This window comes from Heterodontus francisci, chromosome 41 (genome assembly GCF_036365525.1).
Source record: "Heterodontus francisci isolate sHetFra1 chromosome 41, sHetFra1.hap1, whole genome shotgun sequence".
Taxonomy (NCBI): Eukaryota; Metazoa; Chordata; class Chondrichthyes; order Heterodontiformes; family Heterodontidae; genus Heterodontus; species Heterodontus francisci.
In genome coordinates this window covers 29,920,127-29,932,608 of record NC_090411.1, presented here as the reverse complement: position 1 = coordinate 29,932,608, position 12,482 = coordinate 29,920,127, and the positions used below count along the sequence as shown (strand labels likewise).

General features: G+C 46.6%; 1 protein-coding gene across 1 annotated transcript in view; it reads left to right on the top strand.

The window, feature by feature from the left end:
* The window catches only part of shank1 (SH3 and multiple ankyrin repeat domains 1), a 223,434-nt gene that overhangs the window by 21,662 nt on the left and 189,290 nt on the right, over nucleotides 1–12,482 (top strand). Inside the window, exons 3-6 of the mRNA XM_068019684.1 lie at nucleotides 2,675–2,878; nucleotides 6,090–6,161; nucleotides 8,975–9,083; nucleotides 11,702–11,853. Coding sequence (XP_067875785.1) covers nucleotides 2,675–2,878; nucleotides 6,090–6,161; nucleotides 8,975–9,083; nucleotides 11,702–11,853 — 537 coding nt within the window. The remainder of the gene's footprint in view (nucleotides 1–2,674; nucleotides 2,879–6,089; nucleotides 6,162–8,974; nucleotides 9,084–11,701; nucleotides 11,854–12,482) is intronic.

The window sequence follows — 12,482 nt, the reverse complement described above, 5'->3', positions numbered from 1 at the left end:
GAGTATATTCAAGACAGAGATCGATAGATATCCAGGGATATGGGGATAATGCAGGAAAATGGCGTTGAGGTAGATGAACAGCCATGATCTAGCTGACTAACAGAGCAGGCTCGAGGGGCAGAATGACCTACTCCTGCTCCTATTTCCTAGGTTCCTGGACCAGGTATGTGGCAAGATTCTGTTCCCTGAAGGAAACGAGAGACCCAGTTAAGTTTTTCTGCTGCCAAAATCACAAATGACCGGATTTACCAGATTTACTTTTACATCGGAGTTTTTGCACATCACTAAGCATTCCAGTGTCACCCCGTTGGAAGAAAGGTTTTGATAGAGTAAATAAGGAGACACTGTTTCCACTGGTTGGAGGGTCAGTAACCAGAGGACACAGATTTAAGATAATTGGCAAAAGAACTGAGGTGTGGGATGGTGGGGGAGGGGTAATGAGGAATGATTGTCATCTGGAGGCACCGGGTGTTGGAAGCAGATTTAATGGTAACTTTCAAAAGGGAATTGGATAAATACCTGGGGGAAAAAAATCTGCAGAGCTATGGGGAAAGAGTGGGGAATGGGGCTAATTGGATAGCTCATTCACAAAGCCAGCACAGGCACAATGGGCTGAATGGCCTCCTTCTGCCCAGTACAATTCTATGATTCTGATAGCGTGGATAGTAGGATTTTCAAATGCCAGCAGGGTTGGGACCGGGTGCGGACGTGATTTAAACATTGCAGTCCCGGAGAGCATCCCTGGTTCCGATGGCTTTGGGACAGACTCCAGTTTTTAAATTGAGGGCGGGGGAAGGGAACAGGGATCCCACTTGCCTCCAACTAACAGCCCATTAAGCTCCTAGAGATCGGGACTGGAATTTTCAAATTGGATTCCGGCAAGCTTGAACAGTCTGATGCATGTTACAGCTGTCAGGTTCACAGTGGGCGAAGGGGAACATTCTTTTGAGGTTAAAAATTATGGGGCTCTCGGGGATCTTGTGCAGCTTATCCACATTGCCTCAGTGTTGGATGTTTGCACACCTTCTTATTCCTTTATTCTGCTGCCCGCTCTCTCCGTGAAGGAAGCGGCGGGCCGTGTCATGGCTGCCTTTGCAGCTCGCGTTCCGCTGGCAGCTCCCACTTCCTGGAGACGCTCTGTGCCACTAATTGGGTGCCAAGCTCACCCCCTGCTTAATTAGGGCATTTACATTTCAACAAAGCGTCAGGTGAGCGACGCAGTTGAGGCGTGGCCTTGGGACCCGGAAATTATCTGGGCGTTGCGTTCCCAATCCAGCCCCTGACTTAGGTGAACTCATCAGGGTAGCAATGGGAAGCAGGATGGTTGGTCCCTGGGCCTAGGGTGGGCTAAAGTTAGCCGAGGCTCCCAGTAATATCTGCTCTTCACTGATACCCTCACAATAAACAGCTGATACGTTCTGGGGTTTATTCTGCGATCTATTTATCTATTTTGTTTATCTATTTATTCCAATGGCTGGGGAGTCCAGAACCAGGGGTCACAGTTTCAGGATAAGGGGTATACCATTTAGAACTGAGATGAGGAGAAATTTCTTCACTCAGAGGATGGTGAACCTGTGGAATTCTCCACCGCAGAAGGCAGTGGAGGCCAAGTCATTAAATATATTCAAGAAGGAAATGGATGTATTTCTTAATGCCAAAGGAATCAAGGGATATGGGGAAAAAGCGGGAACAGGATACGACGATCAGCCATGATCTTTTTTGAATGGTGGAGCAGGCCCGAAGGGCCGAATGGCCTACTCCTGCTCCTATTTTCTATCTTAGCTTTGCTTGATGGGATTGTGGATCGGGTGGAAGGGGTCAGGGAGGAGTCAGTGCCGCATTGCTGCTGCACAAACTTTGACCTCTGTTTCACTTGACCGCGGCTCCTGCTGAATGCACCCTTCCACCTGGGCAGACCCTTGAAGGATGGGCCAAGTGGGTAAGGGAATGGAGTGCGGCCTGTAGTGCCTCGGAGCCACATCCTGTAGTGGGGCTGGGTAGACAATAAACTGTGCAGGCTTTTGTTTGATTGCTTTTAAGAATAATGTACCTTTAAGATCTTAGTATGCTAATGAGCTAAGTACTAGGACGCAGTCTTGTGTCTACATGCCAGTCTCACTCTGTAACTGTAACACCAAGAGGCAAGTCCTGTAAATAGTTAGCTTTACATTGTATTTCCTTGTTAGCTGCTAATAAACCTGTTTGAGATCTTCAATCAACTGAACTCCACACATCTCATTTATGTCGCATCAGGCAATATAAAAAGCTTCTTATTACACAGGCCGGCATGTGTACCAGCCCTGGTGCTGTATGTATCAAAGCGCAGTCTTGAATATGGCAACACTGTCCCTTTAAGAGGTAGTAATCATACCAGATAGTCCACAGCACATCCATACCTCTGTAAACGCGATAGTTACAGATTTTGTATTAGCATCTTAATGTAAAACAATGTTGAAGTTGTTAGTGTTCCTTAAAATGATGGACAGACACAGGTTTATGTCTCTCCTCCCCCACACAATTCACAATGGCAGCCTTTACCTGTTATCTATAACTCTTAAATGAAATCATTTTTTATATATTTCACTTTCCCTCAAAAAATTATTTTTCCCCGAATCTTTACGTGAGGTAATTTCATCAGTTATTTGTCTTAAAATTTTTTTCCCTCTCTCAACAGAAATGCCTTCGATTTAACCCTGATGCCACGATTTGGGTTGCTAAGCAACAGGTGCTGTGTACGCTAAACGAGAGCCTGAAGGACGTGCTAAATTATGGCTTGTTCCAGCCTGCAACGAATGGACGAGATGCCAAGTTTTTGAATGAGGAGAAGCTACTACGAGAATACCCACAGTCCTTTGAGAAGGGGGTGCCTTATTTGGAGGTGGGAGTGAGCCACAGGGCCCAACCCTTGTAGGGGGCGGCTTGGGTCAAGTTACCAAGTTTGGCAGATGCTTTATGGCAGTAATCTCTTGCGTAGGGATTGGTCCTGTCCACGAGGTCCATTTCCTGGTTAGACACGGAGGCACATGTCCGATGTTAAAACAGTTGTCTGCAAGCTTGTTCACATAAAGAGCTCAAGAAATAAAGTCTTCCAGCTGCAGTACTCTAGTGCAGTGCTGTGGGCGTGCTGCCCTGTCTGTGGTGCCGTCTTGGAGATGGTATGGCAAACCTAGGCCCCGTCTGCCCTCTCAGGTGGACATCGAAGATCCCTATTTTGAAGAAGAGCAAGGGAGTATCCCCACAACCCCCCCGATCCCCACTTCTGCCGCCACAATGTCCTGGCCAATATTTATCTCTCAACAACATCACTGAAATCCGATGGTCTGCTCATTATCGCATTGCCGTTTGTGGGAGCTTGCTGTGCGCAAATCGGCTGCCGCACTTCCTACGTTCCAACAGTGACTACGCTTCAAAAGTACCTCCTTGCCTGTAAAGCGCTTCGGAGAGTCCCGAGGTTGTGAAAGATGCTATATAATTACAAGCCGTCCTTTCTTCTGCATAGCGCCTGTCACAACCAAAGCACTTTAATGCCAATAAAGTACTTTTGAAGTGTAAATACACGCTGTTGTAATTTAGGAAACGCAGCAGCCAATTTGCGCACAGCAAGATCCCAAAAAAAGCAATGCGATAATGACCAGATAATCTGTTTTTATTTTTAGTAATGATGGCTAAGGGATAAATATTGGTCAAGGAAAGAAACCCTCCTCCTCCGGCATTGGGTGGGTCAGTCTAGCTTATGCGCTCTGGACTGGGTCTGTGAACTTCCCAACCTTCTGACTCGATGGTGTAAGTGCCATCCACTGAGTGAAAGTTGAGACTAAAAGCCAAAACATCAGGCTTCCTCCGCACAAGCCTCGAAATTGAAAAACCCACTCAAGTGTTCCCTAATTATTTCATCATCTCACTCCAAATTTATTCCCATCAGTTTCAATTCTGCTTCCTCATCAGGTGATCATCCAGTTGCGTGCGTATTTGCTTTGATTTCGAGAAGCTGCGTCTCTGCTTGTGCTGTTGAATTTTCATTCTTGGGGCTTGCATGCTGCTGCTGCGGAATTATCCTAATTTTAGTTAAAAATATCCGCTGAAAGACAAATCAATCACCTTATTTTTTATATATATATATATATTAAAATGCAAAGCCTGCTCCAGAAGGGGATTGTCCAGCCAATTAAACCACCCTGGAGCAATATCTGCAGGATTATGTATGTGGTGCACAGCTACAGCTGAATAAATTGGCATTTCGGTTTGTTTGTTAATGTCAAGTGTTCCCCAATTATTGCGATGACCTTGAGGGTAGGTCAGCTGCTGCTGAGAGACCTGGGCCTAGAAGAAAGGAAAGCCTGTCATGGGAGAGCTGGTGCTTAAAGGAGAGGTAGGGCCTGTTATTAGGGAACTGGGCCTGAGGGAATGAGCCGTTAATAAGGAGTTGGATATGAAGGAGAGGAAGGCTTATTATTAAGGAGTTGATCCTGAAGGAAAAGCCTAATATACCTAAAAGGAAGGGTAACAGGAGTTGGGCCTAAAAAAAAAGGAGGGCCTATTGATCCTGGAGGAAAGGAGAACTCGTGAAGGAGCTAGATCTGAAAGATACCAGTTGTGATCAGCCTGAGAAAGTCTGTTCTCTCCTCCCATGCGCCGTGTGTTATAGGGCTTCTCTCCTCTGTGATTTGCTTCCCTCCTCTCCTGAATCTGCCTCCTGTCAATCGGAAGCACTTCCTCGGCTATCAGACTCCCTACACTGCCTCACCCAAGCTGCCAATCCTTACATGTGAGCCGCCTTGGTGAACAAAGGTCGATAGATAAGAATGAAGATCAAAGCTGTGAGGGAGCTATGCCCAAAGTAATAAGCTGCTGATGAAGAGCCATGAGATTAGAGCAACTGCAGGCTTCTGATGTGAGGAACATGTGCCCTGAGCAGAATTTGAGTACTTTTCTTCTTCCCCCTGGGAACTTCAGATCAAATTTTGGAATTATGTGTCTTTGGATTTTCCAGCTTCCATAAATTAAGCCTTGTATTACCTTGATAAGGAAGCAATAGGAATCCCGGATGAATAATAGGAATGCTGTATTCATGTAGTAGTCATATGCCGCAGAGTAGTAAATAGGACATGTCTTTATGCCCAGTTCTCTCTCTTTGGGATCCCAACGTCAGTGAGGGGTGATTGGTGGGTGGAGAGGACAAGTGTTGTGAAGGAAATAGGTGTTTATGCAAGGCTAGGTGCCTGTGTCCTTCCACCTAGATGTTTTCAGCATCAACGGGCGGCACAGTGGCGCAGTGGTTAGCACCGCAGCCTCACAGCTCCAGCGACCTGGGTTCAATTCTGGGTACTGCCTGTGTGGAGTTTGCAAGTTCTCCCTGTGTCTGCGTGGGTTTCCTCCGGGTGCTCCGGTTTCCTCCCACATGCCAAAAGACTTTCAGGTTGATAGGTTAATTGGCCATTGTAAATTGCCCCTAGTATAGGTAGGTGGTAGGGAAATATAGGGACAGGTGGGGATGTGGTAGGAATATGGGATTAGTATAGGATTAGTATAAATGGGTGGTTGATGGTTGGCACAGATTCGGTGGGCCGAAGGGCCTGTTTCAGTGCTGTATCTCTAAACTAAACTAAACGCTGGGGGTGTCCATGTTGACAACAGCTTTTTTTGTATTTGTTCATGGGACGTGAGCATCATTGGCTAGGCCAGCATTTATTGCCCATCCTTAATTGCCCTCAAGAAGGTGGTGGTGAGCTGCCTTCTTGAACCGCTGTAGTACTGTATGATGTAGGTACACCTACAGTGATGTTCAGAAGGGCGTTCCAGGATTTTGATCCAGTGACAGTGGAGGAATGGCGATACAGTTCTAAGTCAGGATGGTGTGTAACTTGGAGAGGAACTTGAAGGTGGGGGTGTTCCAATGTGTCTGCTGCCCTTGTCCTTCTTGGCGGTAGAGGCTATGGGTTTGGCAGGTGCTGTCGAAGGAGCTTTGGCAAATTGCTGGTTAGAGGGGTGATGCATAACGTGGGATATAAATTAATAACAGTGAATACACTGGGGCTATAAAAAAACAGAGGCGTCTATGATGATGACACCATTTTTTACTTTCTTGACAGTTTCGCTACAAGACGAGGGTTTACAAACAGACAAACCTGGATGAGAAGCAGCTGGGGAAACTACACACAAAGGTCAGCTCCTTTAACACAACTGTATTGGGATATGAGATGAGGGGGTGGTATTGCTGAGTTAATCACACAGCGGAATTTCATAAGGATGTCTTTTGCACACCTTGTCAATGCTCACCAATTTCTCTCTTCCTCCCTCCTTCTCCTTCATCCCCTGTCCTCTCTTCCCATGCACAGTGTGTTAGAGGGTTTCTCTCCTCTCTCTCAGTGATTTGCTCCCCTTCTCTCCTAAATCGACCTCCTGTCAATTGGATCCACCTCCTCGGCTATCAGACTTCCTCCAATCCTTACGTGTGAGCCTTCTGGGTGAGCAGAGATCAATGGATAATGAAGAGCAGAGCCCTGACTTACCCCTTTTTCCGCCTCTGCCCAGGCTGATTACAGGAGCCACACTCTGCCCGGGCCTCAATCAAGCAGTTTGATTGCAGAATCAGTATCAGGGAGTAGTGTTAACCCCAAGAGACCATTGGGAGAGATGGTTGCTGGATTCTCATTGACGTGCTGTTGTTGCACCGTGTATTACAAACATACAAAATCAGCGTGTAGCAAAAGGCTAACTGGTCCATCAAGCCTGCCCTAAATTCATGATGGCACCTTGATTAAATACTTCATACCACTACCCACCCCCCCCCTCCCCCACCACCAGCCCAAATTGACCACCTCCTGTCCAACCCCCGCCCATCCCAGAAGCCATGTAATCTCCTCGGAGACACGTCATACAGGGATAAACCCCAGGGCCAAGAAGGGAGGAAAAAGCTGTTGAAAATTCCTTTCTGATCCCCTCAAACAATGGAAACCAGTCCAGGAGATGGGAACATTCAGCCCGTTCTGCTATTCAGTAAGATCATGGTAAACATGTGACCTCACCCCATCCGCCCAAATTTATGCCATATCCCTTATTACCCTTGTCTAGCAAAAATCTATCGATCTGAGATTTAAAATGATTAATTGAGCTCGTATCAACTGCTATCTGTGGGAGTGAGTTCCGCACCTACCACCCTTTGTGTGAAGAAGTACTTCCTAACTTCTCTCCTGAATGGCCTGGCTCTGATTTTTAAGGTTATGTTCCATTGCCCTGAGTTTCCCACACCAATAGAAAAAGGTTTTTCTTCTTCTACCTATTGGAAGTGTCAGCCCTGGCTCAGTGGATAGTACTACCCCACCCCTTCCGCCGCCCCTCTGAGCCACAAGGTTGTGGGTTCAAGTGCCACTCCAAGACTTGAGCACCAAATTCCAGGCTGACTCTCCAGTGTGGTACCGAGGGGGTGCTGCACTGTCGGAGGTGGTGTCTTTCGGATGAGATGTGGAACTGAGATCCCACCTGCATTTGCAGGTGGACCTAAAAGATTTTCAGTCACTATTTCAAAGAAGAGTAGGGAAGTTCTCCCCAGTGTCCTGGTCAATATTTATTACTGAAACAGATGATCTGGTCATTATCGCATTGCTGTTTGTGGGAGCTCGCTGTGCACAAATTGGCTGCCGCATTTCCTATGGTACAACTGACTGCACTTCATTGGCAGTAAAGTGCTTTGAGATGCCTGGTGAAAGGTGCTATATAAATGCAAGATTTTTTTTCTTCTTTACCCTATCAGTTCCTTTCAAAGTTCTCAAGAAAATCACTCCTTACCCTTCTATATCCCAAGGAATGCAAGCTGAGTTTCAGTAATCGCTCTAACCTTTCTAGCATCTAACCCTTGCAGGCCTGGTAACGTTCTGGTGACTCTGCACTGCATGTTCTTCCACGGCCAATATATTCTTCCTAAGGTGCGGGGCACAGAGCTGTACACCATATGAAAGCATAAATATACCAAATTCCACAAGAAGGGTTAAGAAAAATGCCTTCCTATGTTAAGGACAAAAGTCAAAGGTCATTGGGGTAGAATTACTCAGATCGTTGAGTGCAGTGACATCATTAATGCAATGAGCCTGCTTATTGTTTCTCTATAAATAGTAACCAGTGCAATTCTTCCTCAACATCATCCTGGTCCCAGGACTTGAAAAAAAAATATTATTTTCAAGAAAATGTCAGCTTGATGCGAGCAGGTTTAAATAATTCTCTTTGAAGTGGTGACATGTTGGCAATCCTAAAGCGAATTAATCTTCTCCTCACGATTCTCTTGCTGTGCAGACACATCTCTCTGATATCTCTCTCTCTCTCTCTCTCTCTCTCTCTCTCTCTTTCTCTCTCAGTCACTCAATCTCTGAGCGGAATTCATCAGAAGAACCTAAAAAAAATTGGAAGGAGAGCAAGATACAGGGCAATGGGGAGAGAGTAGGGCAGAGTGATTGGTTTGGGATTGATACAGTTCTATGGGAGAGAGAGTGGGATTGGTTTGGGATTGATATAGGATTATGGGGAGAGCACAGGGCAGTGGGATTAGCATGGAGTTAATACTGAGCTGTGGGGAGAGGTCAGTGTGAATAGGAAACTTGCTGAGGAGGTTGGGAAGGCGATAGTGGAAGCAAAGAAGAACACTCCCCGGGGCAGAGAACGACTTAAATCCTGTCGTATGTTGTCATGGTGACCCAGAGCACTTATGAACTCTGACCTCTACTAATGGTCAGTAATTCCCCTCTCTCACTGCAGTAAAGTGCTTAGAAGAGTCAGTTATCGCCACTCTCTGGGCCTGGTATGCAATCAGATCCAACAGGTGATAGGCCGGTGCCTGACCCAGTCACTTCTCAGCCAATGGGAGCTGGGTTTGAACTCAGAGGTGGAAGTTCACTGCCTAATCCACTACACTTTATTTTTGAGATAATCTTTCCTTACTCCCGAATATTTGTTTAAAGCAACCCCTGTGCTTTTTTTTTTACAGGCCAGTTTGAAGAAGTTTTTGGAATATGTTCAACATGGCTCAGTTGAAAAGATGCTTAAACTCTTGGATAAAGGGCTGGATCCCAACTACCATGATGCAGAAACTGGGGGTAGGTTTTCAATATTTGCAAATGCTGGAAGCTCAGGTCTGTACCAAACCATGGTGAGCTTTGGGGGAGTGGAGGGAGGGAGAAGGGGGGATGTGGAGGAGGGAAGAGGAGAAGGAGGAGGAGGGGCAGAAGGGAGGAGGATGGAGAAGGCATGAGGGGAGGAGGGAGTGGGGTAAAAGAGGAGGAGGAGAGATGCAAGTGGAAGGAGAAAGGAAGGAAAAGAGTGGGGCGGGAGGGGGATGGGGAGAGGCGAGAAGAATGGGAGGGAGCAGAAGGGGGGTCGAAGGGGAGAGTGAGAGGTTGGGAGGGCGTGAGTTGCACAGTCCAAGCAGTGGAAACTTCTTTAAAAACTCCACAATTTATATTGCTCACTGAAGTCTGCACCACGTTTTTACTCATGCTACTGATTTGAATTTCAGAGAGAGCGGGGGCTACAGTTCTGCAACTGTAACAGGCTTTGGTTACCAGACATTCTTCGAGGGCTGTGTTTGGGGGAAATATCATTCTTGCATCTAGCCAGCGAGGACGCGGTGTATTAGTGAAGGATGTGCTGGTAAAGATCACTGTCTGAGTTTGCAACCTGGGGAGCTGAGTTTATTGCTGAGAGTCTCCGAGGCCTGTTTAAACTGGTGTGGAGACTTTTGCTAATTTCCTGAGGTTCACTGTTTTGGCTCTTGATGGGCGCAAACCAAAAGACCGATTTACCTCAGCATTCCATGGAAGCAATCTCCTCGATGGCAGCTTGCCAGAGTATCTGCTGCTCTTGATAGCCTCGCTCAGCCATCCTAATGCCATCTGCTAACAAGGGTGTTCAGTTACCTTTCTCTCACCGTGAAAATAGCAGGTGGAGACTGATGAGAGTTGATGGCTTGCCCTACCGTTCAACCTGTGCCGGGCTCAAATAGGCCCCAGGATCTGAAGCGGCAGATAAATTAACTCTACTCTGCTTGAGAAAGAGACAGGAGGATCAGTAGTTATCTAGCAACTTACCCGTGTCTCTCAGGAACATCCCAAATTTCTTCTCGTGGAGCAAATCACATCATCCACGGCCAATGGGAAAGTGAACTGGCTCTTTATTACCCGCCTGGATTAACCACAATTCCTTCGCAAAGCATTTTTCCCCATCTCCAATATCTTTAGAACTCGTAAATAATAAATGGAAGTGTTCAAAGAGAAATGGAAAAACATACGCAATTTTATTTTTAATGCCGCTGTGGCTTTTCTCCTGGGTGCTATCCAGGAGATTAATCTTAGAATTGTCCTGGAGTCTCCAGGACAATTCTGAGTGTTGGCAACACCACCTGGGATATCAAATGTTTTACTTTTACTGGTTCAGCGGAAGATTGAGGCTTTTAAAAAAAAAAATCAATATGAGCTGCTGACTCAGCCAGTGGCGCTGAGTGCCATCGCAGCTGCTGATAGATGCTTTCTCCAAAAAAAACGTATTCTTAAATGTTATATTTATTTAAACATGTATTTGTGTACCTCCTGTGGCATTGCTCACAGGTAGTTGCGGGTTGGGAGCCCAATTGGGACGATTAATCCGGCCTGCCCCTTGCAAACTGCTGCGTAGGCACTTTTTGTGTTGGGGCAGTGGTCTAACATAACTCCTGGGGTCAACTAGAGGCTAATTATTGTCACTGGATGCTTGACCAGATTGCCAAGAAAAGGCTTGTCTCCTCCACTTGCCACCTCAGCAATATCTCCAGAGGTCAGGAAAAAGACACCTGCAAGATGTGACTGATACGTTTCTCTTTTAAGATGTTTTGAGTTGCAGTTGGTTGGTGTTTTGTACAGATTGATGTCGGGAGTCTGATAAAAGCTCCTAAGACTTCTGTATGACTTGATGGATACTTAAACCACATCCAGTTTGTTGCTTAGCCTGGATTCTAAATGGCTTTGTCCCGACGGTCTATACCCGAATTTAGCAATTCATCTTCCCCCTTAAACTCCACTCTCTTGCTCCATGTTATTTGCCCAGTGATTATCCAAGTCATACAGCAATAGAAGCTCCTGGATTTGATCCCTGGCCTGTGCCCTGTAGGCTGTCTCGGGCAGGGTGGTAATGAGGGCCTGACGATGGGCTTCCGTGCACCTGGCCTGAGGAGGGGAACAGCGGTCACACTTCCCATTCCGAATGGCGAGTCAGCAATTCCTCTCCCACCCCTAGGTAAGAACAGAATTGGGCTAGCCTGTGATGCCCCCGCAGTCAAATAGCTAGCAGGCACTCACACTTCAAGAATGCCCCCTGTGGGAGAGGTGGTGGAGGGCAGCCAATGCTGGGAAAGCGGGTCCCAGCCTTCAAGAGAGAAAGGAAGTGGTTGGAAAGGGCCAGCACAGTTCCGATGGGCCGAATGGTCTCTGGCTGTGCTGTACTATTCTATGATTCTCTTAAAGAGCCATCTCAGGTTATGATGAGAGGTCAGAGCAAGTGAGGGAGGGCGGAAGGGAGGTCAGGAAATGGGACGGAAGGGATGGGGAGGGTTGGTGGGGGAGGGACTGCACCTGGTCTTTTGAACCCTTCATCTTGGTGAGTGGAATGCATTGAAAGAGGGCCTTTATCTGCGTATCGATTGCAATCTCTGCGATTGGAATAAACTTTCCAATTTCCCTCACAGAAGTGCCGTTGACTCTGTCCGCGCAGCTGGATAACTGCTCAGATGTGATCCGAGTGCTGTGTCTGGGAGGAGCGCACATTGATTTTCGAGCACGGGACGGGATGACTGCTCTCCACAAGGCCGCAATAACCAGGAACTACAACGGAGTTGTGGTAACTATGGAGCTGGAGGGAGGAAAACAAAAAAAAAAATCCCCAAATCCTAATCTATAAAATATATATTTTTTAAAAACTTGCCTGTGCCAGCACATCCTGCCTACTAAATCTTTCTTTCTGTTGTCACACTTTTGTGTCAACATTTTCCATTTTAACTTCCCATATCCACATTTATAGTGCAGGCTATGTAAACATGACGTGCTGTAATTACACCCTCCCACCATTGTTGGCAGCATTTATTTTTCCAAGAATCTCTAACAGTTACATTTGGTTCGGCCTCGGCCACTCCCCATGCCAAAATGTTCCCTGTCCCAATCAGCGTGTAAAAAAAAAAACCTTCCAACATCCGTTCTTTTAGTGATGAGTTTAATTGAGTAGTTAGGATTGGGAATGCCTGATAGAATAGTGGAAATAGATTCAATCGCAGCATCCAAAAGAGAATTGGATAACTACTTGAAGGAGAAAAATTTGCAGGGAAGTGGGACTAACTGGATTGCTCTTTGAAAGAGCCAGCACAGACTCGATGGGCTGAATGGCCTGCTTTTGTGCTGTGCTCTCCTTTTGTGTATGATGACCCTCATCACCGACTCCCCAGGATTGCCCATCCCAACGCAGAACCTGAGGCC